The following is a 16,069-nucleotide window of genomic DNA, read 5'->3' as shown; positions in this document are numbered from 1 at the left end:
CCATCCGATCAACCTTCTGACTGTTGATCCGTTTGTCAACAATCGGATAAATGCATGTTAATATTGTGAGAGAGTTTTGTCTTTTGATTCTGCCTGTTGGCTCAATGTGACAATAGTCAATCAATAAGTCAATCAATAAGTCAATCAATAAGTCAATCAATAAGTCATGAAAGATGCCATCAGTCTGTATTGCACAACAATGTCAAGTCAATGATCAAGTGTTGAATTGAAGCAATAAAGCAACAAGACAGTCCAGGTAAAGTCTCTGCTTGTTAGTAGATTTCACACACACACACACACACACACACACACACACCCTGACTTAAACTGATAAACTGAGCTATGTGAAGCTTGCTGGCAGCTAGCTCGCTAGCTCGCTAGCTGGAGCTACTGCGCGAGGCTCGTGTGAAGCGTGACCGCCTGTGAGTGCTTTGTGACGGGGGAGAGGCTGAGCAGCTCGCGCTGTGTCAGAGTCACAGTCTCCCAACACAAGCAGCTACAGTCTAACAGACAGCAGCAATAGATGCTAGCAGTGTCGCTCAGAGGGTCTGCAGAGCCTCGGGATCGACTCAAAACAACCCAAAGGAAAACTTGAAAACCGCTTCGGCTGATGTTGATCCTTCCAGATCGCTGATTGGCTCATTTCACCGTCAATCAAAAAGGGGTTCGTAGCCGAGGCCGGCCCACTGCTCCGTGAGCGTCCGATGGGCGGGACAAAAGCCCAGCATTTATCCAATGAGCTTGGAGTTTGGCTGCGGTGGAACCTCCCACTCTGTGCTTCCCCATTGAATTCAATAGACGCTCTCAGCACTGTGACGCTGCGGGGACGAAGGAGAAGGAAGTGACGTCAGTGAGCCGCGAGAAGCCGCTGATTGTCAACAAAAGATGAACGCGTTCTACCGCGTATTTAGTCCATGACATGTACACACAACAGTACACACAACAGTACACACAACAGTACACACTGGACCACTGATCTCCTGACATGTTGGGGGAAGCCGAGCCTCCCTTGCAGTCTCCTCTGCTGCCGTGTTGACTTCCGTGTCGTGTGATTAAAGCTCACGTTAAAAAAAAAAAAAAACCGATCACGTCAATTTAATATTCGACTCGTGCGCCGGCGCCGTGTCAGTGCTGCCAGACACCATCACCACAATTATCATTATCCCTGCCGCGGGTCCCTGGCACTCCGTGCCAGCAGGGGGCGCCGGCGTGCTTGAAATGCAGTTTGCTCGCTGGGCCGGCGGGAGAAGCAGCGGAAGCAGCGGAAGCAGAAGAAGGCCACGGCAGAAGCAGCAGCGGCGGAGGACTCATCAGTCGCATCTACAACTCACTCGACTCGGACATGGCGGAGGTGGAAGGTGAGTGTGCCGGGCTCGCAGCCCCACGAGCGGCCGGAGAACCGAACGTCCTTGCACCGGAATTTTGTCTCTGAAAGCCAACCTGCCGGTTTTCCGCGGGTGTGACGTCAACTAAATTAGTTTTTTTTTGTTTTTTTAAATTGAAGGGAAAAAAAAAAAATGTGTGCGCGTGTGTGTTACTGCGACCGCGTGGGTCGGATTGTGCTCACACAGTTGTTGAACGTAGCGGCGCGCGGTGGATCGACGACTCGACTTTTATTCTTTAATCGCGACGCAGCGGAGCTCCGTAAGGCAGCACGGAGCCGAAAAGGCTGCTGGGAGTTTTGTGATGCAAAAAAAAAAATTAAAAAAATACGTCAACTGTGTGGAAATATTTTTATTCTCGGTCGGTTCGACCCGCTCGCTGCGGCTGGACCGGTCCGGTACCGAACCGACACGTGTTCCTGCAGCTCAGCCTGACTATTGGCGCTGCTGCAGCAGATAGCTTAGCATCTAGCTAGCAACCACCACGTGTTGCGACGCCGTCCACGTGGTGGTATTCAGGCTTGTAGGCAGCAGTTCCATGGGACACGCGCGCGCACACACACACTCACACACACACTAATGTATTTGTCGTGAACGGTGTTTGACCTTCGGAAACTTTTTTTCTATTTATTTATTTTTTCTTCAGTTTGCTCGGCTGACTGTCTCTTTCATATTACAGTAACTTCAGCGAAGAAGAAGAAGAAGGCGAAGAAGGTCAGCGATGAAGAAGTCGGGGTGAGTGAGAGTGAGTGTGGATCGATGACAGTGAGGTCCACTAGATGGCGCTCTCTGACGTCATGAATGTTCTTGTTTTTTCTGTTTGCGGTGCAGGAGATCCAGCAGACTGAAGACTTCCTCATCAAACCCGAGTCCAGAGTGGCGGCGCTGGACACGTCCCAGTGGCCCCTCCTCCTCAAGGTAGGGGCTGTGACCTCACTTCCTGTCCCGTGGCGGCGGCCTCCTTGTGGCGTGATGAGCTGGTTTATCCATTCTCTGAGCGGCTGTCTTCCTCGCTGCGCCCGCGCCCCTCCCCCACCCCTCGTTCTGGGGGGTGGGCGGGGCCTTTCCGTGGCGGCGGCGTCGTCCTCCCGGCGTTCTGCCGGGTTGACGGCTGACCCGCCTGGAGAGCAGGGGGCGGCGCCAAGGCAGCTGCAGAGACGCGACCACCTGTTCTGATCACATGATGCCGACCGCAGTTGGAGAAAAGGTTGTTGGTTCCGCTGCGGCGCTCGAAACGTCAAGTATTTTGTTGTTCTTGCAGAACTTTGACAAGCTGAACATCAGGACCGCCCACTACACGCCCCTCCCCCACGGCAGCAACCCCCTGAAGAGGAACATCCAGGACTATGTCAGGTATGTCGCTAGCTAGCCAGCGATCTGCTAGCCACTGTCTCGGGTGGTAGTCTCCCCTGGCTAACCCATTAGCTTCTGACTGTCTCCCGCTAGCTAACCCATTAGCTTCTGACTGTCTCCCGCTAGCGAACCCATTAGCTTCTGACTGTCTCCCGCTAGCGAACCCATTAGCTTCTGACTGTCTCCCGCTAGCGAACCCATTAGCTTCTGACTGTCTCCCGCTAGCGAACCCATTAGCTTCTGACTGTCTCCCGCTAGCGAACCCATTAGCCTCTGTCTGGCGGTGTCTCCTGCTGGCTAACTAGAAGCTCCACCCCACTGCCTCCTCATAGGTCGGCCTTCATCAATCTGGACAAGCCGGCCAACCCGTCGTCCCACGAGGTGGTGGCATGGATCCGTCGCATCCTGCGGGTGGAGAAGACGGGCCACAGTGGCACGCTGGACCCCAAGGTCACCGGCTGCCTCATCGTCTGCGTAGACCGAGCCACGCGGTTGGTCAAATCCCAGCAGAGTGCCGGTAAGGCGTGCGTGTGTGTGTGTGTGTGAGAGACCTGGCTTGCTGGCATGTGAGCACATCAAACCCAGCAGCCCCCCCTCACTGCTCTTTGTCCGCACCGCAGGGAAAGAGTATGTGGGGATCGTTCGGCTGCACAACGCCATCGAGAGCGAGCACACGCTGGCCCGGGTACGTGTTCTGGGGTGTGTGGGTGGGGGGTGTTCAACCTCTGGCCGGCGGGCCCACCCTGTCATTAGATTTGGCTCTGCAGCCAATACAAACCCACTAATAGAGCCGGCCCGCTGCTGCTATTCTTTTTGCATGTGTGCAGTATATAGTTTCTGACCTCGTGCTGTTTGTGGTTGCAGGCGCTGGAGACCCTGACGGGGGCGCTGTTCCAGCGGCCGCCGCTCATCGCCGCCGTCAAGCGGCAGCTGAGGGTGCGAACCATCTACGAGAGCAAGCTGGTGGAGTACGACCCCGAGAGGAGGCTGGGTGAGTACCAGAACCAGAACCAGAACCACCCCTGGACCAGAGGCTGTGACTCTGACTCTCTGCTGCCCCCTGCAGGGATCTTCTGGGTGAGCTGTGAGGCCGGGACCTACATCCGTACGCTGTGCGTGCACCTGGGCCTGCTGCTGGGGGTGGGCGCCCAGATGCAGGAGCTGAGGAGGGTCCGCTCAGGGGTCCTGGGTGAGAAGGTAGGCCCGCCCACCGCCGCCGCTGTACTCGTGTGACCCCGCCCCCTCCAGAGTGTTGAGTTCAGGCGGCCGCTCCTCCTCCGGCCGCCTGCTAATTGGTCTCTGGAACAGGAAGCTGCAGCAGACGCCCAGAAGGCCTCCGGGGGGTGGAGCCTGGTGGGCGTCGCCGCTGCGGACACACAGTGGTGATGAGGTCACACTGGGGTCGATGACATCATCACTTACGTCGGTCGCATCGTCTCAGTATGACACGCTTGGGTTGATGACATCATGTCTCAATGATGACATCACACCCGGGTCAGTGACATCATGTCTCAATGATGACATCACACCCGGGTCAGTGACATCATGTCTCAATGATGACATCACACCCGGGTCAGTGACATCATTGTCACAGTGATGACTTTATTCTCGGGTCGCTGACCTCACGCTGGGGTCGCTGACCTCTCCCCCTCCTCCAGGACCACCTGGTGACGATGCACGACGTGCTGGACGCTCAGTGGCAGCTGGACCACAACAAGGACGAGTCGTACCTGCGGAGGGCGCTCTTCCCCCTGGAGAAGCTGCTGGTGTCGCACCGCCGCATCGTCATGAAGGACAGCGCCGTGAGTAACCCGACCCCCCCACCACCACCACCAGCACCACCCCCCCGCTGGCTCAGCGCCGCCCTCTGCTGGTACTTGCAGGTCAACGCCATCTGCTACGGCGCCAAGATCATGCTGCCGGGGGTCCTGCGCTACGAGGACGGCATCGAGATGCACCAGGACGTGGTGGTCATCACCACCAAGGGGGAGGCCATCTGCACAGGTAAGAGGCTGAGGGGGGCGGAGCCAGCAGAGCCACATGATGACTAGAGGAGTGTCAGGAGCCTCTGGGCCGTGATGACCTCACATCTATCACCCCTGTCTGATGGCTGCACTGACTCACTCACTCACTCACTCACTCACTGATTCACTCACTGATTCACTCACTGACTCGCTGACTGACTCGCTGACTGACTGCCTCTGCTCCGCTGCAGCCGTGGCTCTGATGACCACCGCCGTCATCTCCACCTGCGACCACGGTGTGGTGGCCAAAATCAAGAGGGTCATCATGGAGCGGGACACCTACCCCAGGAAGTGGGGGTTGGGGCCCAAGGTGAGGAGACCCTGCTGGTGGGTTAGGGTCAGGGTCTGACTGACTGACTGACTGACTGATTGGTGTTTCCAGGCCAGCCAGAAGAAGGCCATGATCCAGAAGGGCCTCCTGGACAAACACGGGAAGCCCAACGGGAGCACGCCACAGGACTGGAAGAGCCAGTATGTGGATTACAGGTGTGTGGGGGGGGGGTGATGGTGATGGGGGTGCAGACGGTTATCCCTCAGCGGCTGGCGGTGCCGTCAGAGGGAGTCAGTCTGCGACAGGAACCTTCAGGTGGGAGCTTCTCGACTCAGCCGCTGGTTGAGCCGCAGCGCCACCTGCAGACAGTAAAGAAAACCACTTGATCTGGTCCCTCCTCTAGCTCCGCCCACTGTCGTTCAGCAGTAGGTGACGTCTCTTTGTTTTTGCATCCGCAGTGTTTCAGCCAAGAAAAACGAGGAGGAGCCTAGCGAGGCGGCAAAGGTACACACACACACACACACACACACACACACCTTGAGGTCCTGAGAATCAGGATTTATTTTTATGTTTAGAATTGAGATCACGATTATCTTATGATTTTTTTTTTCTGGGTCATGTTTTAGCAGTTTGAAAACAAAGCACAAATAAATTGTCACTCGCAAAGCTGTTCAAAATGATGCAGCTGCTCATCCTGACCTTTGACCTCTGGTCAGTTCAGATTATTCTGTCAGTTATGTCTAAATTATCAGCCAATGTTTCATTAATGGCAAAACTTTACTTTATACTTTTATTAAATATTCATTATTACATTTCAGAACTTGTACTTTCTTACTTTAACCTAAGAACAGGGAGTCTTCCTGCCACCGGATTGGCTGTCCTGCGTCACATGGTACACTGTTGTCTTGCAGCAGAAGTGACAGAATCAGAGATGTAGACATTTGCTCGCTGCGAGTGTGAATTCCAGATTGTTTTATTTTCTTACGATCACTGCAACCCAACCCTCGACCCACTGACGTTTGTTGTTCTCCGCAGAGGAAGAGGGAGGACAGCGACGGAGAGGCCACGCCCACCACACCTTCGGCCGAGGAGGTGAAGAAAGAGAAGAAGAAGAAGAAGAAAGAGAAGAAGGCCAAACTGGAGGAGGAGGGGGTGGAGCCTCAGCAGGAAGAGGCGGAGCCACAGCCGGAGGAGGCAGAGGTCAGTTGGTGCTGTTCTCCATGGTTGTCCAGCAGGGGGCAGCAGTGTGTTTTAGTCCAAGTGTATGGAAGAACCGGTTCATTCTGGATCCAGCTGGCTCCCTTCAGAGGAGCTGGAGTGGAGGGCCGTCAGCAGGGGGCAGCAGCGAGGCAGCTGAAGGTGTACAGGAGTGTTAGGAAGAAAGTCTAGGTCAGTCATGGGCAAACTAAGGCCCGGGGGCCCACATGCAGCCCGTGAAAGTTTTTTTAATCTTGGCTGCCAAACTTGAAGAAATGATTTTAATAGTCAGTAAATCATAAAACTGCTGCATTTCTTTTTTTCAGTGTTTTAAGAATCCTTTCAGTGAAGAGCGACATACCTCGGGGCTTCGAAGACTCCATCTGCCCCTGCTCTAGCTCCGCCCCCTCTGTCACATTTTAGAAGCCATTGTGGCCCCATCTATCAGGTTCAACCTCTGGTTTAGACGGGGTGGTTCTGGTGGAGGTTCTGGTGGTAGTTCTGGGTGGGGTTTTTTTTTGGGCCAGGCATGGGCAAACTATTATTTCCTCCTCCAAGCTGGGTAATGAAAACACTCCACCACCTGCTGCTGCTCCGGCTCCACCAGTCAAACAGTTGAACCCACCACCTGGTCGGGGTCAGGGGTCAGGGTTGGTCCAGGTTGTGTGTTTCAAGTTGTGTAACTCTGGGTTCTGTTGGTTTCCACTCAGGTAACTGAAAGTGCCAAGAAGAAGAAGAAGAAGAAGAAGCAGAAAGACGGAGAGTCGTCGGAGTGACTCGGCCGCCCGGCCACAGTTTGAATGCAAAGCATTCTGGGAGCTGAGGGTGATGTGACTGACTGCCTTAACTGCAGATATTTTTGTATACAGGTTTTGATTGTTTTTTTTTTTTTCAGTGTAAATATCTAAACAGGAATCTGTTTCACTGTAAAGAAGTTTTTTTTCTGTGTTGTAAATAAAACCAGTTTTTTTTTCCAAAGTTTTTTATTATTGGATTTAACAAATGGTCTGCGACTGTGAAGCTTGGCTAAATTAGGTTTTGCAAGCAAAAGGGGGGAAAAACTTCCAGTTCAACAGCTGCTTAGTTACCTAAAGTGGCCAGCAGGTGGTTTATGGGATTGAAGGACAGAATTTTGGAGAAACCTTTTGGGATTAGAATTTCTCACCTTTTTGGCATTACAAAAAAAATCAATTTTGAAATACAATGTGTAAATTGTCTGTGGGGCTGCCGGTCAGCAGGCTTCATGGCGTCAATGTATCTTGTTTACCCATTTATATTAAACTATTTAATAATAAATTAAAATTATTTTATAATTTTAATTAAAAATTAAAACTTTTTTTTTAAATAAAATTCCTATATTAAAATAAAAATTTATAAGTAATATTAGATTTGAACTTTTTACTGAATAATCATTATTTTATTTCTTTACTCTGAAGGATGTACATTGAATTAGTTTTGTTTGTGACCAGTGGCATGGCCTCTGGTCACATGGTCAGGGGGTTTGGAAGAACCACAGTGGTGGGAAGTCCCTGCTGGTGAAGCTGCAGACGGACAACGAGAACACACAAAGCAACAATAGAGAAACAAATGAACCGTTTATTGTGTTGGAACATCACAGCAGCAGCGGCAGCAGCAGCAGCAGCAGCAGGCGTCTGGACCCAGGAGCCACGGAGCCGGAGCAGAGGGCCGGGTCCTCCTGCAGCTGCCCGCTCTGGTCCAGGCAGGTGCAGCGGTACGAGCCCGGCGTGTTGACACAGCTGTGGCTGCAGGGGGCGCCGCCTCCTTCGCACTCGTCCACGTCCACACAGTTTCCTACCGGGTCCGGCCAGAAGCCGCGGCCGCACGCCCGGCACACGCTGCTGAAGTTTGCCGGGGAGCCGTCGAGCAGGTGCCAGGAGGGCGGCTGGCCCGAGCACAGGACCTGGACCCGCTGGCCCGGCCAGCACTCCACCCACAGCCTGAAGAGGCTTTCCGGGTCCGGGCTCAGGAAGCGGGCGCTGGGCACATGGGGCTTCTTGCACCTTGGTGGATCCAGCCGGTCTGAACCAGGACCAGCACCAGAACCCATGTCAGGACCTGCCGTTTGCACCTGGTCCGGGTTGGGTTCAGGGTGGGGGTTGAGCGGCGGAGGAGTCTGTGGTTCTGGTTCAGATTCTGCTTGAAGCTCTGGTCTATTTGTACCTGGTCCTGATTGTTCTCCTGTGGCTCCAGGCTGCTGTGGTTCTGGTCCAGGTGGTTCTGTTCGAGGAAGGTCTTGTCCAGGTGGTTCTGGTGCAGGTTCTGGGGTGGCAGCGGTTGGGGTTCCGAGCCCACCCCTGGTCTTGCAGATGTACCGGTACTCGTTCTTGCATCTGACCGACACCAGTCCCCAGTCGGCCACCTGCGACCCATTCAGCCGGCCCCTCAGCGCCCCACAGCGGTCCGACAGGCAGGTGGCTTCTGGTTCCTCAGCCCAGTGGCTCACCTCAGTCTCCTCGGTGCCGTCCTCGACCCAGTGGAACCCTCGCAGGGGCGCCGAGGCCTCCACACACTTTCCCTTCACTATCCTCAGCCCGATCCAGAAACTGAAACGGTCCTGGTCCTGGTCCTGGGAGATGAGGCTGAGGACCGTGGCGAGCTCCTCCTCTGTGGACAGTGTGGTGAGGCCTCCGGGGGAACAGGCCCTGGCGGCGGCGTCGAAGTTGATTGGCTGGCGGTGGACCGAGTGGCGCGGCGCCGCCCAGACACAGCCAATCAGGAGGCTCCAGGTCCAGATCCAGCAGAGGGACTCCATGGCCGTGACTCCTCCCACCTCCCCTGAGGGGCCGCCTACTGGGTCTGAAGGTGAGTGTGAGGGGTGGAGCCTTGCAGGGGTCAAAGGTCAGAAGCGACGGGAGTGAGAGAGGCTCTGAGCGGCTCCGCTCGTCCTGCTCGCTGCTGCTGTCTGACGAGCTTCAGCTTCTCTTCAGGGGCTCCCGGTGGTCGGCCCCGCCCACTGAACACCACCCTGAGCCCCTCCCCCGCCCGGGCAGGAAGTGAGTCCTGCTGGAGACATGCTGAGAACTTCCCTCCGGAGTCCAGCCCCGTTTCCTCCTGAAACCAAGTCACGCACACGTTTCCTGCTTTTGGGAAACCAGGAGGAGCTTTAGGAACAGCAGCAGCTGCTGAAGCTGCAGCGGTAGCTTCAGCAGGTTCAGCTTTAGCAGCTTCAGGAGCTTTTAGGAACTTCACCTGCTTCAGGGGCAGCAGCAGCTTCAGGAGGTTCAGGAGGTTCTGGAGGTTCTGGGGGTTCAGGAGGTTCAGGAGGTTCAGGAGGTTCTGGAGGTTCTGGGGGTTCAGGAGGTTCAGAAGGTTCAGGAGGTTCTGGAGGTTCTGGAGGTTCAGGAGGTTCTGGGTGTTCTGGGGGACATGTTGATTTCTGGTCTCACTCTGTTTGTATTCCGTTCAAACCATGTGATAGAAAGTTTGAGATTAAGCTGCATCTGGACACACACACACACACCAGATGCTTCCTACAGGAAGAGGGTGAAGAATGGCAGGAAGTGGAGGAGGGTGGAGCAGGATGGAGCTCTGAGAGTCGAGGTGAGATGCGCATGCGTGCAGGTCCAGAACCTGTCTGGGCTACCAGGTCCAGGGTCTGTCTGGGCTACCAGGTCCAGAACCTGTCTGGGCTACCAGGTCCAGAACCTGTACCACCAACATGGACGTTGAGTTACAACCGTCTGCCCGGTCTTTTATTGCATTTTACCATTTTTAATCTTTATGTTTTTATACTTTTCTGCACTTTATATTCCGTACCTTTCTTTGTGGTCTCGTGTGGTGGCTGAAAAACAACTTCCCTGAGGGAACTCTGCCAGGGGAAATCAGCCTGCAGTTGAACCGGGGCGACTGCAGCTGAGGAGGCGGAGCAGGTTGTCCACTGACTGCAATGTAGCTCCACCCCCACCAATGTAAATGTGGTGTGAATGAATAATGGGTTCAATGTAAAGTGCTCCAAGTTCCCAGAAAAGCAGCGTATAAATCCAAGCCATTATTATAATTATTAATATAATTATTATTATTATTATTATTATTATTAATAATTCATGGCATGTTTTTTAATTTTACATTTTTTTATTTTAGCCCCGCCCCCCCTCTGACCACAGCAGGAAGTGATGGGTTACATGATCAAGGAGCTGGCGTCACTTCCTGCTGCATTTAGCTCCGCTGTCGGAGGGTCAAAGGTCAGCGTCTGGGGGGCTGGTCACTGTTGATTGGATGGCTTTGTGTGGCTCTCTATCTCTACAACACACACACACACACACACACACACACACACACACACACACACACACACACACACACACACACACACACACTCTCTTGACCAGATGATTTTATTTGGGATCATCATCATCATCATCATCATCATCATCATCATCATCATCATCATGTGTTCTCCTCAACAGCAAGAACAGAAGATAAGAGAACCGGAGCCTGAGGGGGTGGATCACTGGATTATGACATCATGAGCCAGAGCGGTGTGCTCGATGACATCACTTCCTGTGGTAGTCAGTCTGTCCTTGGGCCATGAAGGATGAAAGCACGACTCAAGATGATGAGAGCAGCCGCTGATTGGCCAAGACGGAGCGCCAACCCCCTGCGCTCGAGCGACTCGTTGGTTGCAGGCAGCAGACGCAAAGCAAAGAGACAGGTGAGACAGGTGAGACAGGTGAGACAGGTGAGGCGGGTGAGGCGGGTGAGGCGGGTGAGCTCAGGCGGCGCTGGACACGGCCAACTTCTTCAGGTGGTCCATGAAGACCTGCAGACTGACGTCGTCCGTCAGGATGGGGGCGCCAGACTCCTGAGGAGGAGCACGAGTGACATCATCAGCATCAGGTGACATGGGCGCAATGTGACGACGCTCAGTCACATGATTGGTTGGTAAAGGGGGTGGAGCCACACTCACCTGACCCCAGGCGTACATGTTGTTGTGGGTCTGGGAGGGGTTGACCTTGGACAGCAGGAACCGGGCCTGAACGAGGACACCAGCAGCACACAGGTTAGACACGTGCGGCCGTCAATCCATCCATCAAACTGTCTGCGGGTTGTGTGGCGCCCCCACCTGGCTGCCGCCGTGCTCCGTGTCGATGTAGCGCGGCATGGGGAAGCGGGTGTGCAGCAGCTCCTGGGCGTCGTCCACCGGAGCCTGGAGGAGGTGCTTGAAGTTCTCGTACTCTGCCATCTCCTGGTAGCCTGCCTTCCTCCACTGGGCCACCGTCTGCAAGGACACCAGCCTCACAGTGGCTCCGGGGGGGGTAGGTGGGTGTGTGTGTGTGTGGGAGAGAGAGAGAGAGAGAGTGAGGGAGAGAGAGAGAGAGAGAGAGAGAGGGTGTGTGTGTGAGAGAGAGACGGAGAGAGAGAGAGAGGGTGTGTGTGAGTGTGTGTGAGTGTGAGTGTGTGTGTACCTCTCCGTGGTAGATGAGGATTTGGAAGAAGGTGTCCATCAGCAGGATTCTGTCTGGCAGGATGCTGCTGCTGTCCAACAGGACCGGCTAAAACACAGAGTCTGATCAATCACTGATCAATATCAACCAATGACTGATTTATCAGTGATCAATATCAACCAATCAGTGTTGGATTCAGTCTTCATAGTCAACTGTCTGAATCCGCTGAGGTCAAAGGTCATGTTTCCGCTGGCTCACTTGGGCAACTACCGAAGCACCAAGGACCACAACAGTTGGAGTGAAATGGGTTAGGTTAGATGGACCACCGGCCCGCTAGGCGACGGGAGGGACGTGGCCTTGACTCGGCCCCCTGGTGGACGACGAGGGAATCGTCAGCCACTGGGCAACATTTGAAAACATGTTTGGGGATTGTGAATGTTTTGTGACCTCAATCAAAATTGAATTTGCAAAGTGCAACCGCTGAACCGTGTGGATAAACTGTTAGCCGCCACCGCTAGCTAGCTCCATGCTCTGCTTGTGTGTTGTGTTCGATGGCAGCGGTTCTGCTAGCGCGTTAACACCGCTTGAATTGAGCTGTTGCTGTTGTGTGCTTTGTGTGTTTGACTTAAGTTGTGCAGATGTTCTTGTCTAATAATGAATGACGCAGACAAGTGATTGGGATTGTGTGTGTGTGTGTGTGTGTGTGTGAGAGTCTGCTAGGCACCTCTGGGGGGCCGTTGAAGGAGTAAGCATACAGGACCGGCTGGACCATGATGAGGGCCTGGGTCAAGTCCTGCCTGTTGAACTGGTGGCGGTAGTAGGAGCTCTCGTCAGGACTGTTGTTGAACACCTGCAGGAAGGGCGATCGACGCAGGTGGAACATGAACTGCAGGGGGGGGGGGAGAGAGACAGGACAGGACAGGTGAGGTGCTGCTGCAGGTGGTGGTGGTGGTGCAGGTGGTGGGCGGGGCTGACCTGGGGGTAGAGGGAGAAGGTCTCCGAGAACCTGAAGGAGTTGGGGTCGTCTTTGTGGTAGTCGCCAAACTTCTGACACTGTCGCACAACAAGCACAGTGAGACACACACACAGTGAGACACACACACACAGTGAGACACACACACACACAGTGAGACACACACACACACACAGTGAGACACACACACACACAGTGGGGCCAACATGTAAAGCGTGGACAAAGTCTCATGCAAACATTGATGTTAAAATTATTATTGACATTAATTAAATTTTGTTCTCATTATTTAAATATTTATATTTATTTGCAGCCTTCTGATTTAAATTCCAACAGCAAGCTAATTATACATTTACAAAGAAATGAACACGATCGACCAATGAAGCGATGAAGGTTTCATCCTTCAATAAACGTCCTGTCCTGATCGACCCAGCAGAGCATTCTGGGATTGGGTATCAGCACTACAGGTGCTGTATAATAGTGGCGGGCCCGCTCCAGTAGTGGGTTCTGTATCGGCCTCACAGGCCCAATAGAATGACACTGTGGGGCCAGATTTGGCTAGCGGGCCAGAGTTTTGACACCTAAGCACAACAACAGCGAGAAGCAGCTCCGGCCCGCTCGGACCTACCAGCCGGATGAGCTGGCGGTCCAGCCAGCGCAGGACGTCGGGCCCCTCCTCCGACTCGGCCCGGTAGACGGCCAGCCGGGCCATCAAGATGGCCGCCGCCTCCTGGTCGAAGGACGCCGCGATGCTCTGGATCTGAGTCTGGGCGTCGGCCCAGCTGGGGGTGGGGGGGGTGGGGGGGTGGAGGGAGGGGGGGTTACGAGAGGTGAGGTGTGTGTGCTAACAATCACAAATCAATGACTGACTGATCAGCGATCAATAGGTCTGTGAAGGTTCTCAGTCATCCAGGTCATCGTGAGGTAGAAGGGTGGAGTCAGGCCAACTGGACTTGTTTTGTGATTTTGGACCAATAGCGGGTACACAGTACTCGTTGGTAATCAACACCTTGCCAATGGCGCCATCAGCCTGAGCCCCTCCCACACCTTTGGCTGGTTAAACACCTGGGACTCTCCAACCAGGTTTTAGAACCAAAGAAGCCCCTTGAGGAGAGGCCACACGTCTTCAAGACCACAAAACAAGTCCAGTTGGCCTGACTGAACCTTTCTACCCCACTGATCAATAGCAACCAATCAGTGATCAATAGCAACCAATCACTGATCAATAGCAACCATCAGTGATCAATAGCAACCAATCACTGATCAATAGCAACCAATCAGTGATCAATAGCAACCAATCACTGATCAATAGCAACCAATCAGTGATGAATAGCAACCAATCACTGATCAATAGCAACCAACCAATCAGTGCTGGATTCAGTCTCAATAGCGAATAAGTAGGTGTGTGTGTGTGTGTGTGTGTGTGTGTGTGTGTGTGTGTGTGTGTGTGTGTGTGTGTCCACTAGGGGGGGTCCTCCTACTTCCTGGCTGTGGTGGTGACCCGGATGCGTCTCTGACCAGAAGCGTGTTGGTAGGTGGTGACGAACTGGACGGCACCGCGACCGCCCTGTGGGATTGGAGCGTTGTGCTGCGGAGGGGGGGGTGGGGGGGGGAGGGATTAGGGAAGAGGAGGAGGGTAGAGGGGAGGTGGGCGGGGTAACGGTGGGAGTAGGGGAGGGAGGGGGGGAGAGAAGAGGAATGAGGATGGAAGACGGAGGGAGGGAACGGAGATCAGCTGACCTGCTGTAGGGGTGGAGCCTCAGCTCACACACACACAGCTCTCTGATTGGCTGCTGTGTCACATTATAATGATGATTACACACCTGGACACCTGTGACTACCTGGTGTCACACACACACACACACACACACACACACACACACACACAGACACACACACACACACACACACAGGATATTGCATTCTGAGGTTGTGTTGACATTACAGGTGACAGTGTGTCGTCTCATTATCATGAGTGACAGGAGCACACACACACACGCACACGCACACGCACACGCACACACACACACACACACGGCTCCTCCTCTTCCCTCTCTGATCAAACTCGTTCAGTAGGAGATCTGTGGCGGTGGTGACCTGACGCACCTGAGGGTCTCTGGTTCTCAGAGGTCCATACTGTGAGTACACACACACACACACACACACACACACACACACACACACACACACACACACACAGGAGTGACAGCAGTGATTCATCAAACTGTGGTCCAACCAGCAGCTTCCCCAGGACTACAAGAGCCATCGGGTCCTCAGAGAGTCCAGGCCCAGGTTGAAGACCAGCACCAGGACCAGGTCTAAGGCCAGGACCAGGACCAGGACCAGGCTCTGATGGTTCCTGTGTAGATGATGTTATCTAAAGAACTTCCTGTGTTGGCCCTGCTCACTGTCACTTGATCTCTGAGCACCTGGCGGTGGGAGTGTCTTGGTGGTGGGAGTGTCCTGGGAGTGGGTGTGTCCCAGTCCTGGGTAGTGATGTCAGGGGTGGTGCAGGGGCTGCTGGGAGTCCTGGCCCTCCTCTCCAGCCTGGCCTCCATTTCTGGGAACCTGCTGCTTCTGCTGCTGCTCCGCAGGGAGCCCGCAGGTGTGGCCTGTAGGGGCGTGGCCCTGAGCGCCACCCTCAGCGACCTGGGCCTGGGGCTGCTGGCCACGCCCATGCTGGCCGTGCCCCTGCTGAGGGGGGTCGTGGCCCCGTTCAGCAGCGCCACCTGCCAGGCTGGCGGCTTCCTGTTGGTGCTGCTGCTGACAGGCTCCGCCCACTCGCAGTGCCTGGCCGCCGCCCAGCGAGACGCCCGGCTGCGCCTCGCCCTGCGCTACGGCGCCGTGTGGACGTCGGGCCGGCGCCGGGCGGCGCTGCTGGCCGCCTGGGTGCTGGCGGCGGTGTGGGCCGTCCTCCTGCTGGCGGGCGTGGGTCACTACACCCGCCACGACTCCACCGCCTTGCCGTGCGGCACGGGCCTGACGGCCGGCGCCCGCGGCTGGGCGTTGGCCTGGCTGCTGGCGGGCGGCGCCGCTCCCGTGGCGGCCGCCTGCTGGCTCGCCGGGCGCTCGATGGGCGTGGCCTGGCGCCAGTACCGCAAGGGAAGCTTCGTCTGCAACCACCTGCACTGCTACAGAGTCCACAGCGGGCGCTTCCTGAGGAGCTCCGTCGCCATGGTGACCGGCCCAGGTAGGGGGGGGGGGGGGGGGATGACTGACAGGAACAGGAAGTAGCAGGAGGGGAATGAGCACACAGGCACACACACTCACAGAAAACAAACACACATGCACGAACAGAGACACACACACACACAGTGAGCGTGCCAAGCCAATGCTGAACGGTTGTTCCTGTGTGTGTGTGTGTGTGTGTGTGTGTGTGTGTGTGTGTGTGTGTGTGTGTCTGTGTGTGTGTGTGTGTGTCAGTGTGCCTGCTGCTCTGCTGGCTGCCCTTCATCAGTGTGAGTCTC

General features: G+C 54.8%; 4 protein-coding genes and 1 non-coding gene across 5 annotated transcripts in view; 3 read left to right on the top strand and 2 right to left on the bottom strand.

The window, feature by feature from the left end:
• Positions 1 to 1,230: 1,230 nt before the first annotated feature.
• dkc1 (dyskeratosis congenita 1, dyskerin) lies at positions 1,231 to 7,205 on the top strand. The gene is made up of 15 exons (XM_076017189.1): positions 1,231 to 1,358; positions 2,062 to 2,117; positions 2,214 to 2,300; positions 2,644 to 2,735; positions 3,068 to 3,252; positions 3,356 to 3,420; positions 3,600 to 3,726; positions 3,802 to 3,932; positions 4,394 to 4,537; positions 4,619 to 4,739; positions 4,951 to 5,069; positions 5,142 to 5,245; positions 5,489 to 5,534; positions 6,066 to 6,230; positions 6,938 to 7,205. Exons 1-15 carry the CDS (start codon positions 1,343 to 1,345, stop codon positions 7,001 to 7,003), a joined length of 1,524 nt encoding a protein of 507 aa, XP_075873304.1. The 5' UTR covers positions 1,231 to 1,342; the 3' UTR covers positions 7,004 to 7,205.
• Positions 4,771 to 4,847, top strand: LOC142882450 (small nucleolar RNA SNORD83). Its single transcript, XR_012925793.1, has one exon. It is a non-coding gene; the product is annotated as a small nucleolar RNA SNORD83 (small nucleolar RNA).
• Positions 7,206 to 7,803: 598 nt separating the features above from the next.
• clec14a (C-type lectin domain containing 14A) lies at positions 7,804 to 9,356 on the bottom strand. Its single transcript, XM_076017193.1, has one exon. The coding sequence runs from the start codon at positions 8,998 to 9,000 to the stop codon at positions 7,840 to 7,842; it is 1,161 nt and encodes a 386-aa protein (XP_075873308.1). The 5' UTR covers positions 9,001 to 9,356; the 3' UTR covers positions 7,804 to 7,839.
• A 1,208-nt stretch (positions 9,357 to 10,564) lies between these two features.
• The window catches only part of sec23a (Sec23 homolog A, coat complex II component), a 9,801-nt gene continuing 4,296 nt past the window's right edge, over positions 10,565 to 16,069 (bottom strand). Inside the window, exons 13-20 of the mRNA XM_076017186.1 lie at positions 14,084 to 14,190; positions 13,231 to 13,384; positions 12,608 to 12,685; positions 12,357 to 12,518; positions 11,654 to 11,740; positions 11,311 to 11,466; positions 11,155 to 11,220; positions 10,565 to 11,049 (exon numbers count right to left, since the gene is read on the bottom strand). Of these exons, the coding sequence (XP_075873301.1) occupies positions 10,960 to 11,049; positions 11,155 to 11,220; positions 11,311 to 11,466; positions 11,654 to 11,740; positions 12,357 to 12,518; positions 12,608 to 12,685; positions 13,231 to 13,384; positions 14,084 to 14,190 (900 nt within the window). The 3' untranslated portion in view covers positions 10,565 to 10,959. The remainder of the gene's footprint in view (positions 11,050 to 11,154; positions 11,221 to 11,310; positions 11,467 to 11,653; positions 11,741 to 12,356; positions 12,519 to 12,607; positions 12,686 to 13,230; positions 13,385 to 14,083; positions 14,191 to 16,069) is intronic.
• LOC142882443 (beta-3 adrenergic receptor) overlaps positions 14,933 to 16,069 on the top strand; it is a 1,695-nt gene continuing 558 nt past the window's right edge. Inside the window, exons 1-2 of the mRNA XM_076017190.1 lie at positions 14,933 to 15,792; positions 16,026 to 16,069. The exon at positions 16,026 to 16,069 is cut by the window's right edge and continues 110 nt beyond it. Coding sequence (XP_075873305.1) covers positions 15,099 to 15,792; positions 16,026 to 16,069 — 738 coding nt within the window. The 5' untranslated portion in view covers positions 14,933 to 15,098. The remainder of the gene's footprint in view (positions 15,793 to 16,025) is intronic.

The sequence above is a fragment of the Nelusetta ayraudi genome, unplaced genomic scaffold (assembly GCF_046127955.1).
Source record: "Nelusetta ayraudi isolate G7.1 ecotype Tasmania unplaced genomic scaffold, CSIRO-AGI_Nayr_v1 ptg000282l, whole genome shotgun sequence".
Taxonomy (NCBI): domain Eukaryota; kingdom Metazoa; phylum Chordata; class Actinopteri; order Tetraodontiformes; family Monacanthidae; genus Nelusetta; species Nelusetta ayraudi.
The sequence above is the reverse complement of the archived record's forward strand: the minus strand, read 5'-3'. Positions and strand labels throughout refer to the sequence as shown.